The sequence below is a fragment of the Mercenaria mercenaria genome, chromosome 15 (assembly GCF_021730395.1).
Source record: "Mercenaria mercenaria strain notata chromosome 15, MADL_Memer_1, whole genome shotgun sequence".
Classification (NCBI taxonomy): Eukaryota; Metazoa; Mollusca; class Bivalvia; order Venerida; family Veneridae; genus Mercenaria; species Mercenaria mercenaria.
In genome coordinates, this window is record NC_069375.1 from 66,282,498 (window position 1) to 66,294,688 (window position 12,191).

Genomic DNA, 12,191 nt, shown 5'->3' on the forward strand with positions numbered 1-12,191 from the left:
TAAACCGAACTTTATTAAGACGGAAGCTGAATATACTATTAAGCATTTGACCAACTAATCGATTATGTTCCATTTCAACACAATGCATTTAAATATAATGAAATAAGTGTATAAACGTTCAGTTATTTTACCCATATTTGAACTATAATTTGTTGTAACAGTCTCTAGACAAAATGACACAATATCAATTCAGTAACGTGTTAGTGGAGTTGCGTACTTAATTTAAGGCTAACACGAGACAAAAATATTTACTGACCCTTTACATAAATATAAGGTTCACTTTTTGATGAACTTTTAACAAATGGAAACAATAACATGTCCAATGCAAGACAAATGGCATAATACCTATGACGGACTGCTACATTCATATTACAATGTATTGAAATGGTCCATTAGTAAAACACAGGCTACAGAGTACAGTACAAAATTATTACTCACACCTTACGTACGCTTTAAAGTATTTCCAAAGTCGCAATAAGGTCAAACTAAAAGTTTAAAAGATGAAAATGAATATAAGAAGTCCGGATACTAGTAATTAAATGTACCAAAGACTCAAACTTGCTGTTTGATATCCGGAGCATTGATGACACTGCTCCAAGACTAAACGTATTGTCAGGAATGGATCAATTTAGTACTGTCAAACTAAGTGAATATAGAACTAAATGACGCCCTTTTCCTGACGTGTTGTTCTGTGAATCAAAATAATTAGATGAAAACGAATAAAAGCTTTCAGCAGGAGATTTCATTAAGTTAAAACATTTACTTTGCGCACACAATTAATTCTATCTTTGCGATTAGTTATCTCAATACAGTTTTATGCGTTTTCAATTACCACAGTCTTTTTCCAAAGTTATTGTTAACTAGGGCAAAAATACGGAATACGTATAGATATAAGGGTTTAATTGCAATGTGATATCCAATTTGACACGTGATTCTATGTATATGTTTAGCACATTTGACACCGCACTATCAAATGCATATATGATTAGTGTACTCACCACAATAAGATGCCACATTTTTGCAGCTTGAGCTACAAAGGTCGACACGATGCTGCATCCAGTCAGAACTATAACTTTCTTTGGCTGGTTGTATAGCAGTTCATATAATACTTTTGTTCCAAGGCCAGGCATGCACTGAAATAAAAAGAATATTGAATTACTAAAATTATAAACGTCATTGAACTGTGTATGAGCTAGAATTGTTTGGTTTTTAATAAAGAGCACGTCGTTTTACTAAAATTTATAAATACCATTGGTTGTTACATCTGTTGGGTTTGTATAAAATTTAAGAAGTTCGTTACCATTGAAATTAATGGTATAGGGAACATTAGTCAGTTACTTCCCCTGATAATGTCCAAGAAGTAGATTTGTCCTTCCTCTGTTTTTATCGTTGACTTCTTTGTAATTTCCAAAAGCAATATCTATACTAAATTTCATTGGATTGGAAAATGATCAAGGACAGGTTTGCTTTTAGTGGCCCTCTGCTAAATTTAGGTTTGATTAATCATTTTTTATTTAGAAACCTACACATAAAAAGCATATTTATTTTGACCAACCGCAACATCTTGGATAAAGGTTGTAAGGAAAAAATCAGAGGAATCCAACTGACAGGGACCAATGTAATATTTGGTTATCCTTGCGCTTTATCATAAAACTTTTCAAGCGAAGTAAGAAGCTAATGTTCCTCATTGCATTTTCAACAAATTCGACTATACAATCACTATATGGTGCCATGTAGGGAAAACCTAGAATACAAGTGACAGTATAAATGGAACAAAGTACTAAATGTTCAGATAAAGTCGTCAAATATGTGTTGAATTACGATATTTTTGCTAAAGTTTTGTCTATTAATGTACCAATGAAACAACCTCAAAGTATATTTAAGGGTTCAAAAAGAAGAATTTATTTTCAATGGCTAGTTTTATGGTATTTTGATACACAACTGGGGAGACAAGTTTGTTCGACTGGTATCAAAGTTGATGAATATAGCACTCTAAAAATTTTGCTAAAATAAACATAAAAGTTGCTACGGCTACCTCGTTTTGTGTATTATTGAAAATGTTGGTGTGTTTTTACTACGCCTAATTATAACAGTTTCGTACAAAATATGGTGATAACAATAACGGAAATAGTATTCTTAACACACTTATTTATATAAATATACTAGTTTTCTATTGTGTGTATAATATTATTATTATAATATGCAATATGTCTGCAGAGCAATAAATAGGTAAAAAGTGACGATAGATAGCTACTTATGATAGCGATATTTTCTATGGTATTCGACAACAAGAGGTCATTAGCAAGCACAGAGTACAAACAACTCGACAGATGTATTAGAAGATACTTGGCTATCAAACTTTTATTCTGAAAATGGAAATAGAATATATAGGGAGGGCCTGTAAAAGTAAAGAAGGCATCCAAGCAAAATGATAGCAGACAATTACGTAATCAACACTGGCTTTTTCAAATAGACACTCTCCTGTGCTCCTTATTGTCCATTTGATTTACATGTATTTTATTGTCCTGCAAATATCAATTATGTACATTATCTTAATTGATCTGCTGTTTGAAAGGGTTCGTTAATAAGTATCTGCGTTGTTGAGACGTGACTATTCTTATTGGAGGTTTATTCTCGCTTTTATTACGATTATTTGTTTCTTAAGAACGTATGTAATGATTACTTGCTGTAATATATTTTACTGATAATTGATTGCAATAAAACAATTTTTCGAAGACTGATTGCCGGGTGTTTGTTCTAGAAATTTAATCATATGTAATAAATCTGCGAAATTATAGCGTATTTGTTGAAGAACATTGGCAAGCAGATCAAACTAAATATGGTACTACATGTTATGATGGTATCATTAGTTTCATGTATGAGACAGTCTAATGTACATTCATGTATGTTCCATTATATTCAAATGTTATGCAAATGTATCGCTTATAAGGCAAATACAAAATTTGATATTTTGAAGTCTAGTTTTTAGACTTTCATATGTTTAAAAGACAAATGCGGAACAACTATAGTCATTTCCCTAGTACTTATATATAATGTATAGTTTTCTACTGGTTTTAATGTACAGATTAACTAACACGAGATAGAATTGGCACGGATGTCTTAGACATGTGCTTAGGGCATCAACATGGCAAATAAGGAGCAATTCATGAAAATTCTGTCTGAGTTATGAAACGGAAGCCCATAGCCATTATAATGATAAGCTGTCACAAAATATCTCCTAAGATATATATATAAGTAATCACATTTCTGCATTATTTGTCTTACAACTACTTAACTACACGCAAACTACATTACAATAAATCAAGAACGCCCATAACAAAAGGGTTAATGCACTAAGGGATATTGTTGTTAAATATTTATATTCTAATATAAATGTAATTTCCTTAATGTTTGCAATTAGGTGCAAATGGACGTACTCGGGTTACCCAGTATAGCTCTGTATAGCAAGTAGAAGATATAAACAGACTGGTTCAGAACGGATGGAGTGTGATCAATCTATGTACATATTATTTGTTTGATGAAGTATTGCAGTACTAATGGAGATGACAAAGTTTAAACAAGTTTAAGGGCGTGTATAGCAGGTCAATGAATTGATAATGGATTTGTCAAATAAATAACTTCAAACAAGGCGTTAAATTGACAAGAAAACCTGTAATATGAGGGCATTCGACTCGTTCTATAGAAAATGGATGTTTCGGTATTAGTCCATTAAAATAATCGTTTCTGATGTCAAAAAAATGACAGAACAGGATAATTATCATAAACTCATAAACGTTATATACATCTATAACTACTTTAAAACATGTGCATCATCACGTTCTTTGTAAACATATTTCAAGCAACCATGAATATCATGCATTTTCATATCAGCAAGAAATACCCCGCCCGCGTAGGAAAAACACGGAGGTGATCAGTCTCTGAACTTGGATCATGCTCTTTTCCGCTGATCATGGGACAAGTGAGATTAAACTATATCCTTGTCAACAGGACCAATGCACTTAGCGAATAATAGCTAAATAGGAAACAGCTGGGTCGTGAGTTCGATCCACGGACGAATCGTATTCGCTCAATGACAATGTGATAAAAGGCATTATGTCTGAAATCATTTCACTCTCTACCTATGTCTTTCATAGAGAAGTTTGATCCTATTTGTGGCGAACATATATGTAGTAGAATAGAACCCTTACCTTTGAATTTATTCACGGTATGTATAAATGTTAAGAAGAAACTGGATATGAGTATGAAAGAACGATATTTTACGTACAGGTTTTTATTAATTTTATAAGCTAAAATAAAGATATATAAAACTGCAGATATAAATGAGACAACAATAAGCATCAACCTGAACGTGTCTGATGCACTGTATTAGGCGGTGTGTTACACAACTTGTTTGTTTGGATGGAAGTACTGACTTTGCTAAAACCAACTACATATACCAGGGCTTTCTAAAAATTTGAATCCTAATGATTGTAATGATGCCACATATCATCTATATTCAAATAGAACGGTGTATCAAAGACACAGTACACATAAAAAGACATTTCTGACTAAGTGTGTAGTTTGATCAATAAATTGTTCATTTTGTCTTTAGATTGGCCGGTGGACTTCTGAGCAAATGTTTGTTCTATCTGAAATCAATGAAATTTGTAACATTCACAAGTTTTTACTTTAGGTGCTGTAATACGTAATAATTTAGATATAAACAGTTAAGGGAGTTTTTCCATGTAAACTGCACATATTGCAACTGATTTGTAAATATCTGTAATTATAAAAATAAGTAACGTTAACCAGTTGATGGAATGGCATTTGTTCTTTTCAGTGTCAAGATACGATGGTAAAATTCAACAACAACACGTGAATATTTATCTTTTATCAACGTTTCGGCGCTTACGCCTTCATCAGGATAAATACATAATATTTTTTTTTCAGTGTCAAGATAGAAATATCTGTCAACGAGTAAATATATATGCTGCGGGTGAAAGTTAAAACTTTAATGTACACGATTGAAAGTTATTTTTATCTTGTTACGTAGTATTTGTTATGTAATGTTCGCAAAAAAATAAAACAAGATTCTTTCACTGGTTGCAGGTAACATTTTTTCCATGACGCCAAGGAACAAGAAAATATAACGACACTGCGATTCCAGGCAAGGAGGCATTTTTTACAAATTACAAGACCATTATTCAGATAGTCAATTTAGTTTAAACGAAGATCGGCTGAAAGAACAGAACGCAACCAAGCAAACTAATAGCAAATTTGGTCAGATTATTCCTGTTTGTGAGAGGTTTTTACATGAAAAACAGCCATCACGTCCCGTAGCCCCGGCTTACACGAGAATCTTATATCCTTCTCATTTAAAATAAAAAAAATAGGCATACTCCGATTCTGAACAGAACTTAGAACATACATACATACATACATACATACATACATAAATGCATACATAAATTTATTCATTCATATTTTAAGCAGTATTTGTCACTTCTTTCATATATTTTGAGATTGATTGACGCGTTCAGTACCCAACATAAGATGATGATAAGATTTTAAGTTTTCCCGAATGTCAAACAGATCTTTTCTGTCTCGATATATATGCTTGCAGTTGGAAATCATGTTAAGACAAAACCTATTCCTTACACTTATCTGTCTGGCACAAGTCTCCCATAAACGTCTAAAGCTTTCAATTAATCAAGTGGTGAGACTTTAAAATTAAAATCAGTACTTTCTCCACTGACAATATTATATCTTGAATTCGTGAATAGCTTTTATTTCGTACGTTAGATTTTAGAAGGAACGATAACTGTTGCTTATGGTCTTCTGGGGACTTTCCAGCTCCCGTTATTCGAAGTCATGGCAACTTTACAATTGTACTCGCTACAGTCATAAAAAGTTTAACCTTAAGTTATTTATGCCCGTCCTTTTCGAGACACGACGCATGTTTATTGTGCAGTCCTTGAACATTTGCATTTTACACTTATTTCTTAGATTGTATCCATGATATCAACAGGAAGACTCTTTGAAAGGGCAGGTATTGAGTGCATTCATATAATATTATGCATTGCTTGTTAGGTATCCCGTTTATATATCTCTACACAAACATTCCGTGGTTCACATTGTGTGCTTACCGTTGTTTATGATATGGAAAAATCGGTCGGAGATAATTTATATTTAAAAATGTGGTTTTATGCCAACTGATTACGTAATAAAAGTTCTTTGTGCAGTAAAGTATAAATAAAAGTAAGTTCTAAGGTAGCGCCATCAACACCATCGTTTGTAAAGTAACTTAGCGCTATATAGTTTTAGCCAGTAAAATAATACTCAACTTTTCAAATATGACATAACGTAATAATAACTTACGTGAAACGTCAACGTCCATTTATTCATATTTAATGATACGAAACGCTTTCAGCGTTTATATACATATTTTCATTCTGTAAAATAACAAACACCAATCCAAATCGGTAGTGTAAGATGCTGAGTATATGTGTTTAACCATTGAAAGAACTATTCATTAACCTTTACCCTGCTAAATTTCTAAAATGAAATGGTCCATTATTCAATTTTGACAGCTACCTCTTATTTTTCAAAGGGGTCTCCGCTGAAAATTTGCTGATTGAATAGCAGGCTGATAGTCTGCTCTGGTTACAAATCAAAATGTTTTGCCGTAAGCAGGCTAAAGGCTAAACGTCAGTGAATAAAAGGACTAACGTTCTGCATACATTTTATCACAAAACAAAGGAAACTTTTATTCCGTTTACCTTTGAGGGACATTATTAACCTGTTTTAGAAATAAGAATGTGGCGATGTACATTTAAACGCACCCCCTTTATCGTTGATAATAGTGTTGTTTAAAGAGAAACCCAACACATACATAAAACTGTTGAATTTTTTTATAACAGTTTCACACATTCACTATACCTTCATATCTTACAGACTTTTAACTAGAAAATATAGTTTCTTTTGCTATGTCAGCGTTCGTGAGCTACGCGTCCTGCTTGGTTGAGAAAAAGATACTAAAAGAACATTTCTAAATAAGAAGTAGTCACTATCAATCAATCCTCGTATTAAAGTCAGAACGGCAAGTTTGTATCTAATTTTTACATTTATATGAGCTAAAATAAATTATAACAATTCATTGCTTACTTCTTACTTATCTGTATGCGGGTCGTAGTAATTTTGGTCTGACTTCATCACTGTCATGCGACTGTGAAATTTTATCTATTTTCTCAAAAGGGAAGTGATGCATTACTACGTACAAATTTCTGTATGTCTAAAGACAAAGGGGACCTTTGGCCTAGATAAGCACCTGTTGTTCTGTGATAGACCTTCCTATAAGAGAAACAATTTCAGTCATACCTTTTCATTTCTATAGACATATTTTATTTCAGCTGACTTGGTGAAGTTGGTATTTTGCAGTTATTTAGAAAGCGTACAGGTTAGTTAGGGCGCAAAGTCCAGGATCATTTTATTAGATACTTGTTTCCAAATCAGAAGTCGCTATTCCATTTTCTTTCTTCAAATAAAGTTTGAAACTAAAATGATTTCAGGCTGGCTTTAGAATATCAAGTCTGGCCAATATCTATGTAGCACTGATCCAGATATATGTCTGACCTCAAGTCTACCATTAAAGTATCAAGTTTTACCAAATGTTTCGATTTTATATATCTGTCTGTCAATCCTCATAGACACAAGTATACCTTGGTCTCATGAGCCACATATTTCATTTTATTCACCGACAATTTTCTTATTTGATTCAATGCTTATTTGATGTACTAGCATCTGTAATCATGGTAATATAATCGGGAAAATTGTCTACAAACCAGTACACTGAATTAAAGAAAGACCTTTAGGCTTAACAGCATACTTAGGGCTCGTTAACTTAATTCTGTCTGTAAAGCGAAACGTTGTTAAAGCGTAAATATACTTTTTGCTGATAAGATATATTTTGTTCATCTTTCAACGAATGTAAATAAGACATGGGTAATGTTCATACGAAGACGAACAATTTTCAGTCCGCCAAAAGTCTTTCTACGAAATGAAACGTTTTCGTGAACTTATTATATTGCTAGTAACATTAGTTATGATAAGGTTGTGAAATAAACAATTTGCCGTGACAAATAATTGATAGAGTAACATATTTCATTCATGATTCTTTAATTACTGTCAAAGGTGTAGCTTTAATTTAATATGACAAAACAAAGAAGCAACTTTGATCACGTTACGGCATCATTTTCAAATTCTGCACACATTTCGTTATGGGTTTCAATACCCCTTTATTCTAATATATTTATGAGAGATAATAGAACCCGATTCCAAAATAATTATCATCCAATCACAGAGAAAAAAATCAAGATATTAACGTTTAGGGTCAATTTATATTCTATAATTCTTTTCCAAACCTTGCATGAAAATGATTGTATATATCAGAAGACAATATGATCTTTCGCGAGAAGCATATTATGAGAAATATGGCACCCAAACTACTAATGTTCTATACTAAATTGAATTACACCAGTGGCACGGGTATTTTACTTACTAACAATCACAAAAGTAGCTTTCTTTCTCGGATTCCGTGCTAGAAGGGAAGTAGACATGTTTTCAATAAATAACGAGAACGCAAATCGCTTATAACGCTGTTCTCCAGGCCGCCTACTGTTCTTGCCAACATTTATCGTTTATGTTCTATCATGAATTGATTCACACCCTCGGTATCCAATAGAAGATGGATATATATGTTCCTACGTTTTTCAATGACTTCAATAAATTGTCTTTATCTAGACGTGTTTTTGCAATATTTTTTAACGTGAAGGCAACAAAAATTACTTTTTTACATTTATCTGTCAATCTCAAGTCTGCAATCAACGTATAAACTGTTTCTGCTTTCAGACAAAATGAAATTGATTTAATTATCTGTTTGTCTCTACGGGAATTAATATATCTAGGTACAGCAAACAAGATTTAATTTTACTTCCGTACTTCATCTTTCTTGAAGGAAATCACACAGTCGTCTGCTTCGCGTTTGTCTGATATAAATTTTACAAGAGATATCTGATAGCAGAAACAAATAAAGAATTATTATAACTATATTTATGTTGATATAACTATGTACCAAGACAAAGAGTTACAGTTTTGATGTTTGATATCTAATTTTGAAATGCGATCTTACAATGATTTAAACAAACGATCCATTTTGTAATGGATAACCCTATCTGCATGACGTCATACCGACTCACTGACTTCCAATAACATGAACCACGTCACTGTTAGTTCAGACTTCGCTTGGATAGACATAAAAAGAAGCAATGCATCTGGCTAGCGGAAGGTCGGTTGTTCTACCAAAGAAAGGTCATTGGCGTCGTTCTCCAATTAAACAAAAACAAAACGAAAACGTTTATCCAAATAATGTTATTTTTAATGTATTCTTTATTAATACTTTTATAGCAGTATATTTCAACAATGCTGCAAAGTATTCTACAAGCAGACTGTCAGGTTACTTAGCGCGTTCTCGGGCTCAATTTAAAGTTCAGCTAATATCATAAGTAACGGAAGTATAATTCTAATTCTAATTCCTAAATCTTTTCATATTCGAGACCTTTTGACTGTACGAGAATATAGTGACGTTTTGTTTCTATTATGAAAACAGCTAACTTACACGTTATTTGTTTGGGTTGATTGTCTGTTTGTCATTACCGTCATATTGCTTCGAATCTGTCGCAAGATTGGAAGATGATATCAATTTGTATTTATTAAACTTCAGAAATCAGAAAAGGACAAATTGTGTGCATATAAGTATGCTCATTTAATCTATTTACTTAGTTTTTTTCCCATTAAAAGTCACCTCGCAATGACACAATAGTAGGTCATATGGCGGCTTTTCAGCTTTTGGTGGTAGAGAAATATCCCAGGTGAGCTTCCGTATTTATTCAGCCATTGGGGTATATCTGGTTCGATACAACGAGCCTAATCTAATAGACAGCTTGATGACTTCCTAACATGAAATAATTCTTCCCTTGTTGCGAACTTAAAGCTGTGAGGTATAAGCGATTTAACATTAACCGAGCAGTGTCCCTTGCATGCTGACCCTCAATTGATTTATTCGATATATTTTTAGGATATACTTTAGTATATTCTTTTTATATCCAAAATATTATTAGAAGATGTCAACGAGTTATACCTAAATAATTATTTTTCAAACTCCAACACAGTGTTACTTCCCCTTATCGGTACAGAAAATGATTGTTTGACAATATTCCTGCACGGAGATCGGATTTTATCATGTATGGTCGTTCACCCTCCCATTGTAGAAAGTACTATTTTATCATTATGCAGCTCATATTGTCGAGAAATATGATTCCACAAACAACAAGTACCAGTCGGAATACAAATGTCCTTTTACAAGTGATGAAAAAAAAAATCGACACAGAAATGCTGACCGTTTATTGAAAGTGACAACCATTAAGTTATATGCTTGACTGGGTATTTCTCATATTAGAAACATTTTATCCGTCTAAGAGTTGCAACGTTAGACAAAATCAGTAGCAAAATGAGAAGTTTGTAATATTACGAAATGGTAGTGAGTGTATAATGCCTCTGTTTATAACTTTGCCGGACAATGCGTAAACAGCGTACAAACAAATCATTCCATGCGTTAATTTAGGATACAGTCAACGGTTAACGTAAACCTCAGAAGGGTATAAATGTGTGTTGTTTTTTTTTTTTTTTTTTTGTTTTTTTTTTAGGGGTGGGGTCGATTTTACTTGGAACGGAAAATAAATTGAATTATAAGAAATTGTCCAGATTTTGTGATGAAAAACTACCTAAGATATCACTCCGGACATAGAACAAGGGTCACAAGATCTAAAGGCGGGGAACCAACAAACTTTCGCAAGTCTGCTAAATACCTCCAATACATTAATATAACTCTATATTTCTCAGGAGAGGTTTCAAACCCTTAGTGGTGAAGTGATTTAGAGTAAGCGAAACAGTGACGATTATCCCATGGATGTTTATACCAAATATCTAACAAACATTGCTAGTAAATACAACCTTTTGTTGATAAGTAATCATTACAATAAGGGAGATACAACTATTAGCTTCTGACACAGAATTGTGACCCACCTACTGATCTCACCGTGTATACTTAAACTGCAACTCAAATGAGTTGTAGTAGCAATATGTACAAGAATAACAATGCTTTCGCTAAATTCTAAGACTATATTTTGTTAGATTTTAAGATGTTTTGCACTCTGCCAGGGAAAAACAGGTCTTAAAAGTGTCCACTGTACTACTTCGTCGCACCATTTGTGGTGTTTCTCTTGGTGCCTCTAATGGGGTTTCTCTTGGTGCCCCTGCGTCTGCAAAATCATTAAGTACATGCGTTTACATTTCCATGGATTTTGATTCATATATTTTTATATTAGCGTATTTGTATTTTATAATGTGTTTTTGCGGTCACTGTTATGTGTGAAATGGATCCACCGGGCGTGGAGTAATTATACTTGCATTAGCGTTCAAAAGAGGAACATGTAAGGGAGTTTAAGAGTGCGTTTTGGAGAAATAAACTAGTTTAAACTTCCAAAAGCTGGTGCTGCCATACGACAGTTCCAAGTAGGTGCCCAGCGGTGTCTATCTGTCATGTTTGTCTATGTCTGTTTGTCAATTCCATTTATTACAGCATCCATCTGTGTTTGATATATGTGAATAGACGATGTTCGCGTGTATCAGATTACTTGTATACCATTTCCATGTGTATTGCTGTATGAGCATCTGTAGTCTTTGAATGTGGTTTTTGTCCTTGATGTTAGTATGAAAGCTGATTTTTTTTTAAATAAATGTATGCTTTATGTTTGTAGTTTTCTCATTCTTAATAATTGAGGAAGTGTTTAACAAACTGACTCCGTCTTATTGTTCGATTTTCAGTGATTCATGCAATTTATTCCAGTGAACTTCATGATAAAGTCATTTTTATCGATACATTTGTGCACTAACCTTATAATCAAGTGCCTACATGTGACAGAGTAAATAAACTGAACTATACGTACATGTGGCCATTGTTGAATTTTACCATTGTTAGGTATAAAATTCACTTACAGATCAGATGCATGATGAGCATTTGAAAACAGCTGTATATTTGTATACACAGTTTTAATTTTCCATATGAACAGCAGAAT

General features: G+C 33.0%; 1 protein-coding gene across 1 annotated transcript in view; it reads right to left on the minus strand.

Moving 5' to 3' along the window:
- Positions 1 to 12,191, minus strand: part of LOC123557051 (gamma-aminobutyric acid type B receptor subunit 1-like) — a 123,476-nt gene that overhangs the window by 37,472 nt on the left and 73,813 nt on the right. Inside the window, exon 2 of the mRNA XM_045348250.2 lies at positions 999 to 1,133. Within this exon, the coding sequence (XP_045204185.2) occupies positions 999 to 1,133 (135 nt within the window). The remainder of the gene's footprint in view (positions 1 to 998; positions 1,134 to 12,191) is intronic.